Genomic DNA, 24,884 nt, shown 5'->3' with positions numbered 1-24,884 from the left:
AGAGAAATAACACCACTTTTTCATCATCTGCCTCTGCCAAGCTTTCCTGGGACAAGGTCAGGGTAGGAGCACCCTCCATGAACAGGCACAGCTAAGAACTGGTGTTTAAACCTTGTAGATCTGCTGTGTGGCACCTCTGGCTGTAAAAAACCAGTCAGCTGAGCTCTGCTCTCCAACAAGGTAGTTGGAGGTTCCTTTGTGAAAGAGCCTCCAGTTCTTTCCCCAAGTGGCTCAAGTTCAGCTGTACCTCTCCCTGTACACTGCACTTCCTAGAGAGCACACTGGGTTCTTCAAATTTGAACATGCATAATGCTTGCCCTCTGAGATCAGTATGTGAATAAAAATCTCCAGAAAGACAGGTTGAGGGATTTTGTTTAGTCAAGGGGAAGATGGGTTGCCTGCAGTTTTCTTCCTACCTGAAACAAAAAGCAACTTCTAGAGCTACAGTGCCAAGTAATAGCAGAGGTAGAGATAACAGAAATTACTGCTGTCAAAGGGCTTAACACAAAGCATTTATTTCAAAGGAAACTGAAAAACTTGCAGCTTTTCAGTGGAGAGCACTTGAACAGATGTGGTTCTGGTGCTTTCACCTTCAGCCTCACAAAAGCAGCTCTTCACTTGTCCACATGTTCACTATTGCTTGGCAGAGAAAGGATTGAGGCAGGAATCGCAACATATGCAAAGTATGCTTGGTTCCTGCAGTGCCATGCTAAACACCTGTCACCAGACTAGAAACAGCTGAATTCAATTTAGAAGCAGCCACATAACTTCAAGGGAGGGGAAGGAAACCTACAGCCCTGCCTTTTCCCCATCTGCAGTTTTGTATTGATACAATTTATCTGCTTCACTTCACCAGAATGCCTTACAATGAACTAGGGTGGAAAGCTTGTGTAAGATCTTGTCAACTGCATGCACTGACACCATGCCTTCTTTGATACCAGTTGCTTTAATGCCCAGGGTGTTTTTGCATGAGCAGCACTTTAGCAGACACCTTCCAGTGTGTGGAGGAGGAAGAACTTCACAAGAGGTTAACTTCTGGCCTGGGGTAAGGCACTCACGTATTCATTTTAAATGTGAGGAAACTGAGTCACATTCCTTGATTAGGTTTCTGATGCTATAAACAAAGCATTTAAGTCATCAGTTAGGCTCATACTCTTAATGTTCCTCTGTGCCTTCAGGTTTCAGGCAGAAAGGTCTGGGAGGAGTTAAGAACACAAGCACATAACACACACAGTTTTCACCAATGACAGGGACCAGCCAAGATCCCTTGCTTTGTGTCCTGAGAGCCTCTCACCTCTTCTGAGTAGTAGCTCCTTATTTCAGTTCAAATTCTCTCGGAGCTTGAAAAAAAAAAACAACCCAATACACATGTAACATCAATAAGCTTCAGATGCTATGGAACCAGGGAAAAGAAACCCTTGATCATGATGTGATACAGCTGGGATATTTCTGGTTTGAAATTAGTTACCTATCTGAGCTGTTAGAAAATACATTTCAAGATTTGACCCAGGGACTCCAACGTTGCCCAAGAAATACTCTTAAGACTTAAAGTTACAGAGAACTTATGAAATCTGTGTTTAGAAATCTGTAAATCTAGCCTCAAGGATAAATTAGGTATTTACACTTGTCATTTAATTCAGCTTTGGTTTATTTATTACACAGCTGCTGTCAGAAGTATTTTTCCTTGTGCCCTTAGACAGTATTTACCTTCTTTGCAGTATTCAACAAACTTCTGAGAGCAGTAGAATGTTTTTCTCTTGACTGTTTCATTTTATGTATCAACTTTACACATGGTAGCCCATGTTTCAGGGATCATATCTCAGGCAGAACCAAGTGATTTAATCTTTCAAAGCTGGTAATAGAGGCAGGAACTCAGAACCTCTGACCTAGAGCTTAACCACATCACCATGGTCCTTTGAGACAAAGAAGCCAGCAGATTGCAAGACATTTAAGTAATTTCTATGAATTCTCACCGAATAGGGGGATTTGCAGAACATACATTAGTCATAGTCCCATTAATTCCTTTGATTTTTTGATGTTTGGTCCATCACGATTCCATTGCTGTCTCCAAATTGTTGCTGCTGCTGCCGGCTGTGGAGCTGCAAGCCACAGAGTTGGCACTAGCCAGAACAAGTCTCTCTCTCTTTCCAAAAACTTCATTCACTGCAACATAGATAGGGGATTGCTTACACATCACTCTCCCAGAGACAAGGGAGGTACGGCCAGTATAGCAAGGCGAGCACCATGGAATGGAAATCCTAACCTGGTGCAGGTTTCAAAGCTTTCCCCCTTATCCCAAGTAGGGAGTTGAAGCTTACACGTCTGAACAATCTCCCATATGTGATACTTAAATTACAAGTCCTGTTACTTCTCCCCCAGAGCACCTCTAGACGTTTCCCTGTGCGTAATGCCTGTTCCTAAGTACTATGAAATGGATGAGTTTTGTAGAGCAAAACATTAAGTTTAAATAATTTATTTCTGGGCTTAGTCTCTCTGGTTTCCACCAAGTTCTGAAAAGCCTTCTCTAAAAACTCATGCTATTTAGTTACATGTAGTTATAACAACCCATCAAAACCAGTCCTCACTGTTATTCCTTAAGTACTCAAGAATGTGATATTCGATTACACCAGGAACATCAAAACATAGGTATTACACTTCAGCTACAAGGAAATAAATTTTACGGCAAACACAGTTCTCCAAGTTAGAAAAAAACACACCTTTTTTGAAGCTGAAAACACAAACACACATGCAGTTTTGGGGTATTTAAAATATTAACCTAGAGTTTTTCTCAGAGCCACAATACATTACTGAATACAAAACCAGACCCTGGGGGCAAGGGGAGAACCACAAGATTCAAAGAAATGAGAGTATTACCTGCAGAAATCTTGCTTATATCCCAAACACGCAGCCCTTCTCGCTCTCCTCCAAAGGCAAAAACAAATGGGAAGTCAGGACAGCAAGCTGCACAGAAGAGAACACCCTGGGAAGGTGGGAAAAAGAAAGAGAAGGATTTTTTAAAAATACCATCCTAAAATGAATTTGTCATCTGAAAAGACTTTCACCAAGCAAGTTTAACAAATGTAAACTAAGTTTTCTGAAACTTCTTTTGTAAAAACACAGAATTAAAGTCAAGAGCTGTTAATTCCAAACAGTAAATTACATTTTTGTCTTGAACCTGGCAGATACACATTAGAGCACCTATAGTTCTACTCAGAATGTTCCATCTGGTATTCAGCACTCTGTCAATTACATGTTGAATTGAATACTGCACTGTAAGGGGAATGATTTACCCAGAATACACAAATTGATTTTTATTTTATTAAAAGATGTTATGTTAGGTAAAACAAGATTCAAACTAGACAAAAAAGAATAAGCAGACATCATTCATATATAAACCTTCTTGGAATCAAGAAATTAATATTACCCTACCATTTTCATATCCCTGGAATGGATTAAACTTGGTTTGTCTCTCAGGATATCCCAGATTTTCACATATTTGTCAGCAGATGATGTCACAAGGCACCCTTTGATCTGACTGCTTAGTTGTAGCCCTGGAGGATTAAAAGTGCAGCAGTGTGAGAGCACAAGGTAATCACTACTTCACAGAGAAGGATACATTTTGAAGCAAAGTCAGGAGAACAAACCCAATTTGCTTTAAACTCTGTTCTAGCACAGAGGAGCAACATTAACGAAAGTTTCATGTTGCTACTGCTCCCCATAGCAAGGGCAAACTGACTTGATGTAGGTTATTTTGTTCCTCAATACAACAACAGTAACAGTGCAAAAATGGTATTGTTCTGCTTCTTACTTCACATAATCTGGCTTCCCCAGGTAGTCTTCTTTATTCATTTGCCAAAGATCATCTCTTTTGCTACCCAAGATGATGGGGTATATTCATATGATCTCGTTTTAGACACCTAATCATGTGCTTCAAGTTGCTTTTTAGAAGCTCCTACACTGATCAAATAATTGAAGGAGCCTAAAGGAGGCAATGTGGAAACCTTCCCATGTGCCATACCTAATTCATCTCTAGACTGAATGTCAGTATAGAATAATTACAGATAGAGGAGGTAAACATCACGGTTCATAACCCTGGACCAGATTCTATGGTTTTGTTCTTCCTCATCCCAAAAAAAACACAGGGACAGTGTTCAGAGTGAATGCATCTGTTCTGACATGCTTATTCATGACATCCACTGACAAAAGTTCAATGTTGTTAAAATACTTTGCTTACAATGGCTTCTCAGCAGATTTATTTCACACGTTAACTACTCGCAATTAGTATGCAGAACTCTTTATTTGTTAAGCAGGAAATACTACCACCTCAGTCATATCAGTTAAAGACACCTTCCAGATATGCTTTGCCATGGGGGACAAACACAACCCACACACAATTTACCTGACACCTCTTCATCATGAGCTTTCAGGGTAAACACTGGCTTATCAGAACGAGCATCCAGACAGTACACAAAGCCATCCTCTGTGCTTGCCTAAGGAAACCACAAGATTTTAAAAACCAACAGCTGTAGTCCCTCATTTGGAAAAAAGCTCCTATGAAATAATACCCACCCTCTAGTAAATACCCGGGATTTGAGACAGGTTTATACTACTTCTTGGTAGGCCTTGTTACACAGTGTACACAGGAATGCATCCCCAAAGTCACACTCCATCCAGCTTATGCCTGAGCTATTCTAAACTACGCTGCACTGACTTACACCAAAGTCTTAATCCTATACAAATTTCTAAAATTGTATTTTGAAGATGGTTGCACTACTAAGCTTCGCTCTCATGTTAGGCAATGAAATACAGAGCTTTTAGTCTTTTAACTGAAAATTCAAAGTTTCTGGAGCCATCCAGTGGCTACGTAACAGCCCTGTACAAACAAGTGTGATTATACCCAGACAGACCTACAACATAAACACAACAGAAACAAGCAACTGCTCGTCAGCTGTATACACAAAGCAACAGAGAACTAGATAGCCATCGAGATAATAAAAAAGATTTGGTTTTAAATTATGTTTAGAAGTTTTATTATAAAAATCTCAACAAAACCAAGGTATTTTTACTCCATTCCAGCTAGGAGGACAGTGCCCTCTAGCGCTGATTTGAAACATGGAATCAATACTAGACTTCGAGTTCTAATTAGCTACTTCTCCGCTGCTATTGCCTCAATACATGAAACACAACAGCAGCTATGCAAAGGAAAATATATCCCTGCCACTGAACACTATAACAACATGGAGAAAATGCCACATCTGGAGTGAAGAAGCATTAGCATCAATTGCTTTTCTACTGTCATAATGGAGATACCAAATAAGTAACTGGTCTTGATATACTTGTTGAAAAAAGTATCTTAAACCATCCTCCACACATTGCATTTTTAAAATAAGCAATGCCAACAGCCCAACTGCCCATCAGCTCCATTACATGATTCAGAAACGTTATGAACACAAAAATACAGGCTAAATGAACTGGCAACAGTCAACAGACCAAGAACAGAAGTGCATATACTCACTAAGAAATTACAAGGTGAAAAATGATTCCAAGTTACTCTTTCAACCTGACCACTAAACCGCCACATTCGATGGTTATATTGTGGGTTTCTGCAATCATACAGCACAGCTGATCTATGGAAAAAAGGGAAAATGAAAAATGAGGAAAAAAAAAATTATCAGGGCATGACACTTCATAAAGTTTGTTCTACCACTGGCATCTACAGAATTGTCCATGTAAACTATAATTCAAAAATTAAAATGGAAACAACTTCATTATTTAGTCTTCCAATTCAATAACAGATGAAAATTTCTCACATAAGCAAAAGCTTTTGCCATATGCTTCAAAGTTTCATCTTGGTTACAAACAGCTGTTCTACTGAAACTAAGCAAACGGAGCTTGAATTTACTCAATACATAATATACTTAATATATAGGAGACCATAATTATGCAAATATATCACTTAATTATGAACAGACTTCAGTAAAGTAATGACTGTTCAAAAATAATGCGCTAATTAGGAAATCAATTTGTAATACACATACATTTTTAAATACGCTTTAATAAAAAGAAAAAAAAAATTAATCTTTACAAGTGGTTAGGGAAATGCTACTCCAAAAAGGAGAAAGAGCAAATGGGAGTTAGTGGTTCCTCTGGGATTCTTTACAAACATGTGCTCAGCCCAGTGGTGGCAGAATTTGTCCCAACCCAAAAGTCTCCTGGATTCAAAGGCAAGAGAGGAGTGATGATGTCACTCTTGTGACACATCACCACGATCAGCATCCACAGTGCAACCCACTCCCACTCTACCCTATAATTAAAGCAAAAGAAGCGTGATCTAGATTTCTCAGCTCTTTTACAAGGCATTTTACAACAGTTTTGGTACATACGCAATTTTTAATTATCTGACTTTCAGGTTATGAAGGTATCTGACAATACTGATTGAATAGCCTGTGGTCCTGTGAGGCTTTACAGGAAAAATCCACAAAGGCTGTCTACTAGTTTATAGATAGTACACTGGTTTACAGGTGACCATGGTATCAAACGGCTAGCTAAAAAGGGATCAAGCAGCTTGTCTCAGCATTTGGACATTACTCTTCTTCTTATGAAAGGAAGTCAAAGGGGAGGAAAGTGGACAAAAGCAGCATTAAAACATAACAACATTAAAAGGTTATTCTCTTAATACTTTCGCTTAAGTGGATGTAGTGAGAGCATAATAGAAGCCAGAGAACATAAAGGTTTGGCTAAAGACGGACAAGTCTATAAATATTTTAACACAAGGACAAAGTCTTAAAAGCAGAATTAAAAAAAAAAAAAAAAAAAAATCAGTATAAGAAAATCATGGTTATAGAACAAAATTTAAGTTACCCCTATGAGATGGGAGAACAAAGGGGAAGTTTTCTGGCTGGCAGGGCTTACAAGAACTGACAGTTACAGAGCTAGTCCAAGTGTGCAGACACAAATCATGTCACAGCATCCCCAGGCTGCAATCACAGAAGACAGCCTGTAAAACCTGGCTGTGGCATGCCTATCAATGGAGACTGTAGGAAGCGAACAGGGATTTTCAAGTTCCTCCTGCCCCCACCCTGGTCTTACAGTTTGTCAAAAGCTGGACAATTTTTCACAGGAAGGACCAGTGACATTCCTGTGGTGGTTTAGGCCTTGCGGGGACCAGAGACCACACCGCCGTTGTCCCTCCCCCACCCTCAGACCAGCCGGGGCTGGGAGTAAAATATAAACCCTGGGGTTGGAATAAGGAATTTTAACACAACAGTGTAACAAATAATAAACTGAACAAAAACATTAGCAATAACAACCATAATAAACAGTAAAAACGGTAAACAAGACAAAAGATATACAGAGATATACCACAAGGGACACAGCCAGCCTGCCGCACGTGCTTCACCGGACAAAAGCCACACAGGAAAATATTCCTGCGCTTGGCGCATGGACCTGACATCAGCATGGTATGAATAACCTGGCTAGAGCCCTCTCCCCATTGCTGGGGAAACTTAACCCTATCCCAGTTGAACCAGGACATAACCCACCCCTTTATTCTATAACAACTGCATCATGTCCAGCTGCCATTTAGCAGTTAACAATAACAAATCAACAATTAACAAAGGCAGAACATAATTCACGGTATGTTCTTACCCAGAATCAAGTCCCCCTATGATACGCATCAGACCTCTCCATCATCCTGCATCACCCACCAGGTACACCCAGGTCCTTGAGCAAAAGCAATCCTGTGAATGGGTTTGCCTTTGCCTGGCAAAGGACTAACACAGACAATTTTACCCAATATATTCCTCATGCACACCACAGGGACTTTATCCCCATCTACAGCACGTGGAGGTTTTGGCTGAGCCAGGCCAGCTCTATTGGCAGATCCTCTTGCGTTTACTAACCAGGTAGCCTTTGCTAGATGCACGTCCCAGATTTTGAAGGTAGTCTTCAACAGTCCATTGTAGCACTCGATCTTCCCAGAGGCTGGTGCATGGCAGGGGATATGGTAGACCCTCTCAATGCCATGTTCTTCTGCTCAGGCATCTATGAGGTTGTTTCAGAAGTGGGTCCCGTTATCTGACTCAATTCTCTCTGGGGTGCCGTGTCGCCACAGGATTTGGGTTTCAAGGCCCAGGATGGCGTTCCAGGTGGTGGTGTGGGACACTGTGCAAGTTTCCAGCCATCCAGTGGTTACTTCCACCATCGTGAGCACGTGGTGCTTGCCTTGGCAGGCCTGTGGCAGTGTGATGTAGTCGATCTGCCAGGTCTCTCCATATCTATATTTCAGCCATCGCTCTCCATTTCGCTGGGGTTTCACCCACTTGGCATGTTTGATTACAGCACACATCTCACATCCGTGGATGATCTCTGCAATGGTGTCAATGGTGAGGTCTACCCCTCGATCTCGAGCCCACCTGTATGTTGCATCTCTACCTTGGTGGCCCGAGGTCTCACAGGCCCACTGGGCTATGAACAGTTCACCTTTGCGCTGCCAGTCCAAGTCCACCTGAGCCACTCTAATCTCAGCAGCTTGGTCTGCCTGCTGGTTGTGTTGATGTTCATCAGTGGCCCGACTCTTGGGTACATGGGCATCCACATGGCGCACCTTCACAACGAGGTTTTCCACACGGGCTCCAATATCCTGTCATACTTCAACGGCCCAGACGATTTTACCCTTACGTTGCCAGTTGCTCTGTTTCCATTGCTGCAACCATTTCTACAGGGCATACACCACCACCCACAAGTTGGTGTAGTGATAGAGCCTCGGCCAGTTTTCTCGCTCAGCAATATCCAAAGCAAGCTGGATGGCTTTCACCTCTGCGAATTGGCTCGATTCACCCTGTCCCTCAGCAGCTTCAGTGATCCATTGTGTGGGACTCCATACAGCAGCCTTGCTTTGTCAATGTTTTACCACGATGCGACAAGACCCATCAGTGAACAGGGCATATCGCTTCTCCTCATCTGCCAGCTTGTTATATGGTGGGGCCTCTTTAGCACGTGTCACCTCCTGCTATGCTTACATCCTGGAATCTTTGCTCTCTGGCCAGTTCGTGATCACCGCCAGTATTTCTGGGCAGCTGGGTTCTGCGGTTCAAGCCTGTTGTGTTATCAACGCAACCCATTTACTCCACGTGGCATCGGTTGCATGATGCGTGGAGGAGGCCTTTCCTTTGAACATCCACCCCAGCACCAGCAGTCAGGGTGCCAGGAGGAGCTGTGTATCAGTGCTGACCACTTCTAAGGCAGCCCGAACTCCTTCGTACGCTGCCAGTATCTCCTTCTCAGTTGGTGTATAATTAGCTTCAGAACCTTTGTATCCCCAGCTCCACAAGCCTAGAGGTCGGCCTCGGGTTTCCCCAGGTGCTCTCTGCCAGAGGCTCCAGGTAGGGCCCTTCTCCCCGGCTGTGGTGTAGAGCATGTTCTTAACCTCCTGCCCACCTCGGAATGGCCCAAGGGCTACTGCCTGGGCACTCTCTCATTTACTTTGTTCAAAGGATTGTTGTTACTCAGGGCCCCATTCAAAATCGTTCTTCTTACGGTTACGTGGTAGAGAGGGCTCACAATCAGGCTGTAGTTCAGAATGTGCACCCTCCAGAACCCCACAGCGCCCAGGAATGACTGAGTCTCCTTTTTAGAGGTTGGTGGGGCCATGGCTGTTATCTTGTTTATTGCCTCCATTGGGATGTGGCGACGCCCATCTTGCCATTTTATTCCTAGGAATTGAATTTCCCTTGCAGGTCCATTAACTTTCTTTTGCTTCATGGTAAAGCTGGCCTTCAGGAGGATTTCAATTATCTTCTTCCCTTTCTCAAAGACCTCCTGGGCTGTGTCCCCCCATACAATGATGTCTTCAATGTACTGCAGGTGTTCTGGAGCCCCACCTTTCTCCAGTGCAGTATGGACCAGTCCATGGCAGATGGTGGAGCTGTGGTTCCACCCCTGGGGCAATCGATTCCAGGTGTACTGGATGCCTCTCCAAGGGAACGCAAACTGTGGCCTGCACTCTGGCGCTATCGGAATGGAGAAGAATGCGTTAGCAATGTCAATCATGGCGTACCACTTGGCTGCCTTCGACTCCAGTTCATACTGGAGCTCTAGCATGTCTGGCACTGCAGCACTCATTGCTGGCGTAACTTCATTCAGGCCAAGGTAGTCCACAGTTAGCCTCCATTCGCCATTAGGCTTTTTCACTGCCCATATAGGGCTGTTGAAGGGTGAGTGAGTTTTGCTGATCACCTTCTGGCTTTCTAGTTGACGCATCAGCTGATGGATGGGGACCAGGGAATCTCGGTTGGTGCGGTACTGCCGCCGGTGCACCGTCCTGGTAGCAATCGGCACTCGCTGCTCCTCAACCTTAAGCCGCCCCACCACTGAGGGATCCTCTGAGAGGCCGGGTAAGGTGGACAACTGTTCAGCCTCCTCCAGGGCAGCTACACCAAAAGCCCACCGGTACCCTTTTGGGTCTCTCAAGTACCCTCTCCTGAGATAGTCTATGCCCAGGATGCACGGGGCATCTGGGCCAGTCACAATGGGGTGCTTATGCCAGTCCTTCCCAGTCAGGCTCACTTCAGCTTACAACAGAGTCAGCTGTGGGGATCCCCCTGTCACTCTGGAGATGCAGATGGATTCAACCCCACTGTAGCTCGATGGCATCAGGGTGCACTGTGCGCCATTGTCCACCAAAGCCTTATATTCTTGTGGGTCTGAGGTGCCAGGCCATCGGATCCACACTGTCCAGTAAATACGATTATCCCTTTCCTCCACCTGGCTGGAGGCAGGGCCCCTCTAATCCTGCTCAGCATCACTCACTTCTTGCAAGAATGATTCACTGGTCCCCTCAAGAGGGTCAGACATAACGTTCACCATTCTATTCTCTCTGGGGGATTTCTGACTGGACACTGGAGCTGCGCTTTTCTTGGAGGACTCCCCTTTTGTGATGGTCTTCCCTTTCAGCTGCTCTACTCGTGCAGCTAGGGCGGCAGTGGCCTGTCCATCCCACTTCCTCGTGTTTTCTCCATGGTCACAGAGGAAAAACCACAGGGTGCCCCGTGGTGTGTACCTTCTACTGCTTTCTCTTGGGTGGAGAAACGTTTACTTCTAATGGCTGAGACATCGGCCCGTGCAGGTGGAATGTAGGACATGTCCTCTTCCATTTTTTGGACCCTCTGAGACAGTTCCTCCACAGCTGAGACCCAGGAATGTTGAGATGAAGGGAGATTTCCCTTATATTGCCGGAGCTTGCCAACCACTCCATCCACTGTTTGAGTGTGAGTGTCTCATCACCAGGATGCTACTGCCAGTGCTTTGGAGTGAGATTCTGGTGCACTTTTCAGGAACTTTCGCCACATCAGGTGTGTGCAAGGGGCCTGATCTGGGTCCACGTGTGACTGCTCATCATTCAGATCATCATAAATCATATCAAACACAGTCAGTTTCCTGAGATTCTGAATGCCTTTCTCAAAGTTGGTTCATTTGCTTAGCTGACATAGGATATCATCCTTGTAGGGTTACCTCATCCTTACACTGAGCAGGAGTTGCCTCCAAAGGCTGAGGGTTTGAGTCTGTTTCCCTATTGCCCTGTCAGTACCAGCCTTCTTGGCCAAAGATTCCAACTGCTTGGCCTCTCTCCCTTCCATTTCAAAAACACTAGATCCATTGTCCCAGCATCAGAGCAGCCAGGTGCAAATCTGCTCACCTGGGAGGCGGCCGAAATCTTTCTGCATATCTTGCAACTCAATTGGGGATAGAGATTGGACGATCACCACTGGCCCTTCCTCCTGTTCCCATGCAGGGCCTGGCTCATCCCCATCCCCAACTTTGCGAGCTGACTTTCTGGTATATTTTGTTTTCTGTATCAAGGCAACTGATACCGGCATTGGATGGCTCTCTGGCTCAGCTGCTGTGCTGGTGGGGGAACTGATACTGGAACTGTCTGTCTCTCTGGCTCAGTTGCTGTACCAGTAAATTCACTTTTATATCCTGCAGCCTTTTCTCCCCCTTGAGGGCAGTAAGTAGTGTTAAAAAGGACACGGTAGGTATGTGCAAGTCTCTAGCACATTGCAGTGAGTCGTGTCTCCCGGATTTTGTCAGATTGGCGCTCCTTTTTTAAGCACTCTGCCAGTTTATCAGGGCTCTGCATTTGTTCTGCGGTGAAATTCCAAAGCATTGGATGTGACCACTGACTCAGGCATTTGCCCATCTCTTCCCACATACCTTGCCACTCATAAGTATCTGACCTTGGGGCAGGTTTCTGGGTGGTGCTATTGTTAGAGAAGTGCCGCATGGCCAAAACCAAAATCAGGCAGACATTCAGAAAGCATTGTGCCACAATCACACTGGCCTGCAGGCTCCAAGGATAGTTGAAACTCTCCAAAACCGAGAGGATCTCTTCCCCTGGCTCACCCACAGAGAGGGTGAGACCACTTAGAAAAGCCCAGGCAGCAAACACGTACTGGCCCGCCCCCACAAACAGTGATACGAGCACATTATAAGCAGTCAGGTGCCAGTATAGCAAAACAAACCCCTTTACACATTTTCCACTGCCAACAAACACCAGCACTGGGAACACACAGTGGATATAAGGATTAATGCAGCCCCACCACGCAAGCAAGTGGGCCAGCACTACAAATATTTCTTATCAAACAATAGAAAAACAAACAGAAAAAAATTGCACCTAACAGATTGCTCTAACGCACTCTTGTCAGGGTCTGTCCCTTTTTTGATCCTTATTGCAACCCTCTTGAGCCCCATGTTGGGCGCCAAAAAGGCTGTGGTGTTTTAGGCCCTGCTGGGACCAGAGACCACACCGCTATTGTTCCTCCTGCACCCTCGGACCAGTCAGGGCAGGGAGTAAAATATAAACCCCGGGGTTGAAATAAGGAAAGATTTAATGGAACAGTGTAACAAATAATCAACTGAACAACAACTGTAGAAATAACAACCACAATAAACAGTAATAACAGTAAACAAGACAAAAGATATGCAGAGATATACCGCAAGGGACACAGCCAGCCCGCTGTGCGTGCTTCCCCAGATAAAAGCCACACAGGAAACTGTTCCTGCACCTGGCACATGGACCTGACGTTAGCATGGTATGAATAACCTGGCTAGAGCCCTCTCCTTATTGCTGGCGAAACAACCCTATCCCAGTTGAACCAGGACAATTTCCAATACAGAAAATGCTGTAAGGCCAAATTAAGAAACAAATTCAATCTGGAGCAGACACCTGGCACAGAAAATGTCAGTCCAGATGGTTAAAACATTTGGCTAGTCCTGAAAAAGAGGTAAGGAAAGCTACATTTTGGCTACACACAAACATGGCTACCTTGCTGGAAACAAATTAACAGCATTACTTAAATTTGGCACAGTTATAAGCAAATGAAAAAGTAAACATGAGGTAACTTAATAGGCTTAATTCCATACTAGTACCCTCCCTATGTGTAAAATTTGAAAATATTACCCTGTCATACTTATCGTAAGATCCAGAAATAAGGGTCTGAGTTTCAAATGGATGAAATTGCAATGTCTGGACCTAGATAACAGAGTATTTTATTTTAAAAAATAAGCATTTAGATATAACACCCATATACAGGAATTTTCTTTGAACAAAGAGAGCACAATTCCCCTCCCCAAAACATGCTCCTATTAAGCTTGTTGATATTCAGATTTCGATAAAACAGTGCAAGAGGTGCATATCATTTTTATTTCAAACACCCCCACCCAGTGGAAACAAGATATTTCACAATATAATTTAACTGAACAAAACCACATGCCCCCTTTCTGCCCCAGATATTAAAAAAAATAAGCTAAAGGAGGTAAAAGAATAGCTGCTTCCAGTTTGGGGAAAAATGCAGATATTAGCAAAAAAGTGAAAATCTGGAGTCTGCCAAGGGCAGTGACTTTGTTAACAGCAAAATAAGGTTATAGTTATTAATAACTAACTTCCACATTGTAATTACCATGAGATTAATTAATTTCTGAAGTACCCATCACTATGGTATTTTAGCATCATTTATTTTAAACCTTTCTTACCTACACCAAATAGTAACCAACACTCGTTGCTTCCTCAGAGAGAGTTACAGTTTGATCTATGCTCAGAGATCTATTTTTTGTAACTTATACCAGCACTATTAGATTCCCAACTATCAGGGATTTTAAAACTGCTGTAAATGTTTAAAAAACTTACGCTTTAGAAAGTTTGTAAAAGCAAATACAGTGTTGTTGACAAAAAAAACCTAATTGAGAAATTTAAAGAATTCTGCACAGGTGTTAGAAAACTACAGAACCGTTGCTCTTAGTGTTCACTACTAAGCAGCTAATGAAAAAAATGCAGTTATTTTTTTCTCTGTATCTCACAGTAGAAGAAACATAGAAAGTATTACATACCTTGTCTGTATGAAGCATGAGGCTGGCTGCTGGCTTACCCACAGACATATCCCACAAAATCACAGTGTTGTCAGCAGACGCACTTGCTAAAACATTCCTGACAATGGGTCAGAAAATAAGTTTTAAAAATCTTGATACAGATACAAACAAATAACGGTCAAAAATCCAAAATACGTACAGAACCTGATCCTGAGATTAAGTACACTCTGGTCTATAGCCTATATATCTCAAGCCCGAGGGAACTCCCTGAAGGCAGTTCTAAATTACAAGTAAAGACGACAAACAGGCTACTTACTATATTAGTACAACACTTACAATAGCGACAGTTTGGCTTGTGTTTCCACACACACCCCACTTAAAATATCATTTACTGCAAGATTTTTTGGACAAAACAAAGCAAGAAAGCACTTCCTTTCCTTTGACACTAAGATAGTACTTTTAAACATTACCTATGCAACTTAGTTTTATTTGCATATGCATACAGCCAAGAGCCAAACTGGTTTTTAAAATATTTTGCTCTCTAGTATCTGAGTGTTTATATAACTACCGAAGACGCAACACTGTACACCCTTCACAGAATGCTGAAAGGAACCTAACATTTTAGTTAGTTTACACAGCCCCCATTTCAACTGAAATTTTACTAACTGTGTTAAGAGCAATAAGCACATAGTTTAGAAGTTTGTTCAGAAAAAAACTCAAACATTCCCAAAGGCCTGTCAAATACACAGTACAATTGCTACCATTGCTCTTCAAAACAGATCTATTACCTCAACATGTTTCTGATTGAAACTGCTCCCCCCTTACCTTTTTCTTTTTATATTAACCAAATGTTTCTGACTGAAGGAGCTAACATTCTCCTGGAAACACTGTTCTCCCAAACAATGTTACAAGGGAAAGAAAATGCATTTTACAGTAACACCATTATGACCTACAGGTAGAAAGTAATTTATAGAGAGCTGTCACTGCATGTCTTGCTTAAAAAAAAAAACCCAAATGACAACAAAACATTTAAATCTAAGTTGCTCCAAGGAGTTAACTGTTTTGTCCATAAGCTTCCCACTTCAAGGCTGGTTTTATTTCCTGAAAGATCTACGAGTATCAATGAGCTTTTAACTTAGCACATTACAGAATTGTTCCAGACACTTAACTACTGTAGCTCTAACTTTTGTGACTTGTCTCTGTATTCTCACCAGACAACCACTTTTGTAGGATTAACAGAATGATCACTACTATACTCTGTGCATGTGTATAATTTAAGAACAATAGGCATTGCACTGTAAATTAAGAGTGCAATTTATGCACATTTACTGCACGTCTATGTGGGTGTTCCCTTCTTCAGCATCCAGGCAACAAAGCATTAGAAGTGAAGGCTTACACCTGCTCATCAGGAGTATGTGGAGTTTACCATGTGCTTCTTCAGAGACATTTATTACAGCAGGAAAAAAAAAAGAAAAAAAAAAAAAAATCAGCCTGTGTCTGACTGGAATGGTTTCAAGGCCGGTGCTGAGTATCCTCTGCCAGCTGAACAGTTAACCACCTAAGTGATAAAAACTAGCAGCATCTTTATTTCAGTCATCACATTGCCCTTGACTTCTCCACCAGGGTGGGCCAGTTTTGTGTTGCTTCAACAGCAGCACTTCATTGCTTAGTTTGTTCAGGGAATTCTCTCTGCCTAGGGTAACCCAGAGATCAGAAGCATTTCTATAACTGTGCTGTTAGGGCTTTTACACGCTTTTCTGTTCACAGCTCTGGGGCTAAAGCCAGAGGAGAAAAAAACAGCATAGCAAGGACTTCCTTCTATAAATCCACTTCTGTCTGTTGAAATAGGGTTTTAAATCATTGGCAGATCAGGGCAACCCTTCTGCTTCTCGAATTTCTGCATGTGACCTAAATTAGTTGATTTACCAAACCTTAGCCCTGCCCTCATCTGGACAACCTGTAAATAAAAAGCCATCTGCAGCAATATACAGTTTTTTAAAAAATAAAACAAGACTTCCAGTTTAAAAAAAAAAACAACCCAGTGTGTGTATTTTTGAGTATTGATTCATTTCAGCACTGTTTTTAAGTCTGATATTATACTACGTAAGATTTTGGATTCGTGTGAAAAATGTATGCCCAATTAAGTACGCAATTTTATAACCATCCATTGTTATTCAAGTGTCCTTTTACCTGCTTTGTTTATTCCATGAAAGATCAAGCACAGCATCAGTATGTCCTTTCACTGTCCCTTCTGAAGATAAACTCTGTGTATACAGATACAACAGACTTTTGAAAATTACAGCTTCAGTGGAAATCAAGTATTACAACACATTAGTATGAATACCTTAATACCTTCAAAAATAACTTCATATTTGAAATTATTCTCATTTGCTGCAACAAGGCTTTCGATAGAACTGTCTCTGCAGTACCTGCAACTTGCCTCCTACACCTGGTCTCAGATTGCTCCATTCACAGCTGGTGGGGGCTGACAAAACTATCCCTTCAGGCTAGGAGAAATTTCATTGTCTCCAGCTAATGTGCAGCTTCTTTCTAAACACTCCTGGCAGTTCCCTCTCACTCCTCCCAATTAACCGAGCTTTAGGTCCTTGTAAGTCCTTGTAACCGCTAGCTCCTAAAAATTCTAATTTAAAATGGTTAAGCTTCAAAGTTTACTGGGATAGCAATTGCAAACCACCCATAAGCTACCTCATTCCTCTTCTGTTCTTAATTCCAGGTTTTAATTATGCATACAGAGAACAATTAGCATTTCAAATTGAGGTTACATTTATGAATGGTATCTTCAATAGCAATTCAGGTAACTCGGTGATTTTCAGAAGCAAGATTCACAGAAAAAAATTCCCCTTCTAAGGATATTTTTTCTGCTGTTAACTGGAACGTCTGAGAGCTCAAGAAGTAAACCCTCTTCACAATTACACAGAGTGGTTCTTTAGCTGACTAAAACTGCAGTACTCCTTCAGTTGGTAAGCCAAGATTAGCTATATACCCAGTCTTCACCTTCCCTATTTACTCTAAGGAGCCTTTAAGCACTTCCTGAAGCACACAAAATCTAGAAAATTTAAGTGATGTTATCTGCCATACTTGGTTTACATACCAAACAATTTGGACAAATCATAACACATTCGGGCATACAATGAGGGTCAGATTCATCTCACAGAATTTAGCATCCAGTCTAAACCTCAGTCTTCCTCTTTGGTAGTTAAGGTTTTCTCTGCAGTCCGCTAAAAGAAACTCAGCTATTCTCTGGGTGTGTCTCTACACATTCACCGTAGTTAACCTCAATGACTAGCTTAAAACATGCTTAAATTTTAGATAGAGAAAGCTAAAAGAGGTGAATCGTGAGTGAACGTATTTTATTAGTGTCAATCTTGTCCTTTATTGCTCAATGCAATTTCAACTCTGAGTCACAGGAAAATACCAATTTTAACATATTGCAGATATCCATGGCATTATTTTCTGTAACCTGTCTAAACACCACCTTTCAACATGACAGATGAAATTAAACCAGATTATCTATGATTGTTTCATTGTAAGAAAAAAAGTATAACAACATTATCCTTGCTCTAAGTTTCCTCCATCCAATCAGATAAACCATCTTGCAATACTTACTGTCTTTCCTTTCTTTTTCTTCTTTTTCTCTTTCTTGCCTCCAAGAGAAAAGACTGGTTCTAAGGAATCTACTATATCAAGGTCCCAAATGTCAATAACTGGGGTCATGTTACCCACTGCAACATAATTTCCTACAAGCAGAAATGCAAATGCAACTACAATTATTCAGAGTTACAAAACAGCGTATTTGGCAATCCAGTTATTGTTTATTTCCTTAAGTAAAACTTACGTGCCAGAATCTTCTATTTGAACATACTTGATGCTTATAACTGACAAGGAGCCATCAAAAAAAAATAAGATTCAACTGACAGCAGATATTACCAGAAAAAAAATGACTGGCTCTGCAATACGCTTCACCTTCAGTACAAGTAACTGTTCAAAGAAGCTGTATAAGAAACAAACAAAACATGGAACTTTAAGGGAAAAAACCCCTAATATTTCCTGTGCTACGGGAAGAAAAAAAAAAAAAATCTGTAAAAGGTTATTAAATAAATATATATAAATTTTACTGTTTTACAGTTAATCAACCGCATTGCCCATAATGACCTTGAACAAAAGCAACCTTTCATTTGCAAATAGAAAATAAAGCAGATCAAAGAAGAGCTTGCTCCATGCTGTCTGACAATAACTTTATTATTTGTAACAAAACCAGTTTTTTAGTCAAACCACTTGTTATAGCAGCATCACTAAGATGACTATCACCAAACAAAAAAACCCACCTGATATTCAGTTTTTCTATCTTAATACCTTGATTTTATTTCTGTTCATACCACTGGAGGAAATTATTTAGTGACAACGTTACATTTATATAGTTTTCACGTAAAAATTATTTAACTTGACATTTACAATATCCTTTGTATTTTACCTAGTGATTCATCAGGACTAGGATCAAAATTCAACCACTCCAGACTTAGAGGGTAAGCAGGCAAGGTAATATCATGATGTACATAAAATGAATTCTCTTCATGATTATAAACTGAAAAAGAATAAAAGATATACAAGAAATCAGCGAAGAGGAAAAGCAAGCAACTATAACAGTTCAGTTCTGCAAAAGGCAGATGTGGCAAACACTAAATTGTCAAGGAGATCTAGAATGTAAATTTGCAGTGTGTTCAGAGTTTTAGTGTAAAGGCCAGAGACTCCAGGTGCTAACGTTATGCCTCATGGAATTACACAAACCAGATATTTTCCTGTGTACTTCAGATAAAGAAGCGACAAATTCAGCAAAGCTTAGACACTTTATTCCTAGCATACTACAACACTTTGTTTGTAAGATCACTTCAAAATAGATGTTCCATATCTATCACTTTCAACACCAGGATACATTAATGAAGGTTTAGACATTAATTTTACAGAATCAGCTATAAAGAAAAAAAAAATCCAGATAAAATCAAAGGAGAAATGAAGATAAACAGTTTTCAAATTAGAGGAATCTGAAGAAGTCAGATGAAGTTACCTTTAGCAGGCTGTAACTGACATACATGAAGAGGTTTGGCAAAGCAACCATATACTACACACAGCATTCCCTTTAGCCAGGTATTTTTTTCCTTATAATAAAAGAATTTACTAACTGGATAGCAGAGAAAACCCATTAATTATTTTAATAAAATGGTATCATCGCACGCACAAAAATCACTGCTGTTTTTAAGTGCACATGACAGAAGTTCAGATACTAACTAAAGTCTTCAGTTAAGTAAGTAGTCTTAGTAGTTGACTAAAACAGGGCTACCCAATGTTATAAACTGCAGATGCCTGTGCTATTGTTTTATAAGTTTATATTGGGAAAATAACACAGCTAATAAAATTTGTTAACACCTCCAGATAAAGAAAATGCCAGATGCTGCTATTTGAAGAGATGCTTTCTAACACTGTGGTCCTACTGTTTTCTTAAAACAGAATACTTTGCTTGCAGAAACATGTACCATAGCAGAATAGCCAGAAACATTCCCCCAGAGAATCCCTGTAAGAAAAGATGGTAACTTCAGCACGCTCAGTAGTACTCCTTGCTGCAACAGAAAAATCTTTTGCACAGTAAAACTAAACCCATTCCTAGAACAAGTGGTATTCAGACCTTATTAAGGATCACCTCTTCTAAAACTAAGATGATAAAGGTGCTGATTCTTCTACTGCTATCAGAGGAAAGCCCATTTAAAGAAGCAAGGAGAAAGTTGAAGAAAAAAAACCCTAACAAAACCAAACAAACAACTAGAGGAAGCCTGTATGATATGGAAAGTAAAATTGTTTAGAAGATTGATTGTATGTTCAAAGAACAAAAATTCCACAGTATTTTCTAAGTGTTACTAGAAATAAGGAAAGGAAATGCCATACGGCCTGAAAAAGGCACACTATCCTCTAAACAACAATGTCACATGAAATACTGTAGCTTGGGAAAGCATCTAAAGCACTGTGGCACAGGAAAGAGGACAAAACACACAGGGCAGATGGGGAGAAAAAAACCCCTTGTAAAACCCACACCCTTTCCTACACAGACAATTGGAACAGGCTAGACAAGACATATTCCCTAGGTTCACTGTAAGGAACATATCCTACGTTACTTACCATGGACCTCCAAACTACAGTAGTCTTTATCAGCTCTACCACAAAGCACAAGATTGTCACTGGGCTTAATTAAAAAGTCCTCCTGTTCATATTGATCCTGAACAGCAAAAAGGAGAGGACAACAGATGTTAAGCTAACCACATAAACACACAAAACTATACATGTTCAAGAGGTTGAATCAGGAATGATTTTTATCCATAGCTGAAAACACTCAAAACCCAACACCCTTCTACTCACCTGCCTAAAACCATTTTACGATGGTAAACAGAGAAAGGCAGGAACTAGACTTGATCACAGGAAGACTGAATAGTTATTATACAGACTGAAGGACTGTGTGTGAGGACTTAGGTGGATTGAGATATTACCGACTATGAAACCATATTTTGAGGCTACCATGTAGTAGCCCATTACTGAAAAGAAAATCACCATCCAGAGCCCACATACATAGCTTATTTTCCTTGTGCTCTCATGCCTTGAGCATTTATATACTGTAACAATATTTTACACAATCATCATACTGTAACTGCTCCTCATATCCAGGAAGCAATCCCAAAAGCATTAAAGCATTGTCAACTTTCTCGAAAATACTTCCATAAAAGTACTGTCTACATCTATACTGGGCATTCAGCTGTACCAGAACAGATGTAACCTCTCATCTAATTTTCATTGTTACTGAAAAATGGAAGGCATTCAGGGAATTTTTGTTAGAAGAAAACTAAGAACTGTATATAAAAGTCAGTAGTCTTACACAAACAGAGTACCATCCTTCAAATATACAACACATACAAGACTTTCTGGACTTCTTGTTGCAAGCTTTTAATTTCCTTTTTATTCACTTTAGGCATCTTTTCACTGTTTGAATTCTATCAAGTACCAATTCCTCAAATTAATCAACTTAATGTTGATTAATGTAGTAAATACCAAAAGGCAACATAAAATGCATGCTGAAGAACTAAAAAGTGCTCTCTTTCATGAGTCAAGCGTAGGAAGAAAGGTCTGAGAAAAAGGTATTCACTTTTTCAGTCTGGGAGGAAACCAGCTTTCCTGACACAGGCTAGATGTAGCTCATGTTCTCTCTGAATCCTTGTGCAAATACCTCTTTGACTATAAAAATCACTTTTAAAGCATTGCTCTCCTCTACTGGTACACAGGAGCATGAAAAATTATCAGTCTGTGGAACACAGAGAAAACATACAGCGCCCCCAAGTGCACATAGCAAGTGAACTGCTTTTAAAGATAAGACATGTGCCTTCCTCCTTGAGCTTTGTTACAGTATGTGAAGTCACTGCAACAACCCCTTGTCTGAGACCACCCGTTTGACAAAGTCCCCTGACACACGTAGACATTGTGGCAGAAGTCTACAGGTACTCTTTTCTTTCAATCTCACTAGCTTTGTAAAGAATCTAAAATAGTATAGAAAGCACACAGAAAAATCTCAGAATCTTTATGCTTAGAAGAGATCACAAAAATTCACTTACTCCATCATCCTGCCTCCGTCTCTCCTGGTTGCTCTCTAGATTACATTGCCTCTTCCCATGCAACTTCACCTTGTAAGGGCTTTCTGTAATCTCTCCATGTAAATTAAGTCAATCACAAATTGCAATCTGCCCTTCTGAACTAAACTGTGGGGTATTCTCTGGGATCTCTCCATAGCTTCTCTGAAGAGGCACCTAATATTCTAGCTAAGGCAATACTGATGTTAAGCAGAGCAGAAGTATTACCTCATGTCTTGCATGCTGCATTCCTGTTAACCAGAAAAAGACAAAGAGGCTGCATAACAGGACAGCACTGCTGACACAGCTTATGCTAGACTACAGCCAGAGACTTCTTCACTCCCTACAGAGCTCCTAGAAAGCCAGTTCCTGCAAAGATGTTCCCTGTCTGATACTTGGTAGAAACTAATACAGGCAGAAGCAGTCAACTAAACAGTATGCTGTGCATATATGCTTAACAGGGACATATTTCTTCACGCCACACCCCTAATTGGACATGTAGCTTGAGCTCACCTCAGCTTGGTTTCTTCCACAAACTGGTGGAAGATGTAAGTCTTACAATTTGGAAAGTTTTCTAATTTGGGTCATTAGTGGCCTGAGATTTATTATTTCTTCAAGCATTTTCTCTGTCCTACTAGACAGGTGACAAACCACTCCACATACACATTGTTTAAATAATGATCCAGTTTGCCTTAATATCAGATTTAAATGAAAAAGCACACATAGAGGGACTGCAAAAAGTTACCTTAAAAGAGTTCCGTCTCATCAAAAATCTGGCACACCTTTGGAAAGGGACTACAAGCACTTTCAGACCCTAAAGCAGTGTGGAAAACTTAACTGATTTTTAAGTTTATGCTGTTTAAAATATTTAGTATTTTTATAGTACTTACAGTGGTTTTTAGAGTGATGTAAGGATCATGATCATTACTTCCATATACTGCCAGAGAAGCCAAAGAGTCTCCAAGTTTTATATCACCTAGATGGGAATTTCAGAGCATTTTTTATAGATGTCAATGACAGGTGAAGTTAGAGACTCCTGTACCAATACCTGTATTACAAAATATCAGGAGTGGACTAAACGAACTTCCAAGTTCCAAACATAAGAACCTCAGTAAGCTAAATTGCTTAGTGCTTTCAGGGACTTCTACTGCTCTGCTCCAGCACTACAGCAGCGGGATTGACAATCTTTCCAATGTGTTCTCAGTTCTAATATCAGGGAGGGGGAGACTGAATTGTTTCTCCGTAAATTACTTCCAAAACTGGCAAAAGCAAATAATTAAAAATGTGAATTTTCAGCATTTGAAACATAGCTCTGGGTAGTTTTAGGATACTAATGTCTTAAGTACAACAATAAGTGAAAAGGTTCTTCCTTTACACTGCATATCTGACATTTAAATTTTTCTTACCTGTGTATTCCTTTTCATCGTAATTTTCCAAATCATATTCAGCCAGTTCATCATCAGACAGCTCTTCATTTGTACGAGAAGACTTAGCTCTACCAGGAATGGCTACATTCACACCATATGCCATCTGACCTTCATTGCTACCATCAGCATCATCCCTGTTTAAAGATACACAGCCCTGAGAAAATGTGACATTTAGAATGCTTCCAGTAACTGCTTAGGGGGCTGCTACCAAGATTTCAGCACACAATCCTGGCTGTTCCCATGGATTTCAAGTCTTTAGTCCAATAATTCAGAAATCCATTCACTCCTTTCCTATCTCTTCCCAAAATAGAAAGCACCATTATTCTCAGGATTCCAGAAAGGTTTTCCTTGAAAGTTTTCATGACAAAATGGGGCAGGAATTTAGCTCAACAGCGCTAAACTGTGTGTCTAAATCCCTTTCTCTTACCTTTTTTTTTTTTTTTTTCCGTGTGTGTGGATATAATACTCTCAACCTCACTTCTATGTGTTCACATGTGTCCAATTCATTCCTTTTTTTTTTTCCCCCTACCCACAAGCCTTATCATATGTGATGACTCTTGCATTTCTTCAAGATTTTTAAGACCTTATTTCCTCATACTTTCTATACTTACACGCTGATGCCCAAACTCTCCCCATGCCCGGGGGCGCCCCCTCCCCTCCCCAGCTCTGTCAGCAGCGAGGCCCGGGGGGCTCCAACCCCACCCTCCACCAGAGCCCGGGAGACGCCCCGCGCCCCTGCCCGGCCGCCCCCGCCCCACTCCACTCCGCCGGCTCACCCTAGCCTCTCCTGGGCCTTCTCGATGAGACGGTTCAGGTCCTCCTCGCTGAGCTGCACCTGCGGGGTGAATACAGAGAAGGGTAAGGGCGGCGGGCGGCGAGGGGTCGTCCCTCAGTCCGGCCCCCCACCCTTACCTTGTCCGGCGTTTCCTTGGCAACGCCGCAGCGCACCCAAGCGGTGCATGTCACGGAGCAGCTCATGGCGATGGCACACGACTCCTGCGGTGCGGTGCGAACGGCTCCGGCGCGCCGCGAGTGACGTAACTGATAGAGACTTCGCTTACAACGGCGGGGAAAAACGGAAGGGGCGGAGATAGAGCCGCGTGAGGTCATCCCCGAGAGCCGGGAAAGTCCGGAAGGAGGGGAGGGGCGCGGCTACGGGGGGAAAAGGCAGTTGACGTTTAGCGGCGCGGAGCCTGCCGCAGGCGGAGCCTATGCGGCGGTTAAGTTGAGGTGGACGACTGTAAGAGTTGGTCAGATCAGCATTGTCCCAACATTATCATCAGGGACATGGACAGTGAGATACCTGACAACGACCTGTTTGGAACACAGCTGCTGATCCTAAGAGTGATGCAAAGTCTCCTGAATGCAGAACAGTGCGGTACAAAGAGTGCTGTGCTATTGTTCGGTACCTGAG

At 41.6% G+C, this 24,884-nt stretch overlaps 1 protein-coding gene across 2 annotated transcripts; it reads right to left on the bottom strand.

The window, feature by feature from the left end:
- Window positions 1–444: 444 nt before the first annotated feature.
- On the bottom strand, window positions 445–24,499 carry PWP1 (PWP1 homolog, endonuclein). 2 transcript variants are annotated; one of them, XM_074902375.1, is made up of 15 exons: window positions 24,383–24,499; window positions 24,247–24,305; window positions 23,450–23,604; window positions 22,934–23,019; window positions 20,551–20,647; window positions 18,857–18,967; window positions 17,992–18,122; window positions 16,555–16,628; window positions 14,386–14,482; window positions 13,470–13,531; window positions 5,516–5,627; window positions 4,400–4,490; window positions 3,430–3,551; window positions 2,875–2,980; window positions 445–2,163 (listed from the first exon to the last, which is right to left on the bottom strand). In XM_074902375.1, exons 1-15 carry the CDS (start codon window positions 24,446–24,448, stop codon window positions 2,048–2,050), a joined length of 1,485 nt encoding a protein of 494 aa, XP_074758476.1. In that variant the 5' UTR covers window positions 24,449–24,499; the 3' UTR covers window positions 445–2,047. The 2 variants fall into 2 exon arrangements, with proteins under 2 accessions (XP_074758476.1, XP_074758478.1); XM_074902377.1 differs by having other exon boundaries at window positions 24,247–24,299; window positions 24,383–24,478.
- Between the last annotated feature and the right edge of the window lie 385 nt (window positions 24,500–24,884).

Source organism: Athene noctua, chromosome 3, assembly GCF_965140245.1.
Source record: "Athene noctua chromosome 3, bAthNoc1.hap1.1, whole genome shotgun sequence".
NCBI classification, from domain to species: domain Eukaryota; kingdom Metazoa; phylum Chordata; class Aves; order Strigiformes; family Strigidae; genus Athene; species Athene noctua.
Note: the sequence above shows the minus strand (reverse complement) of the source record. Positions and strands in the feature narration are given on the sequence as shown.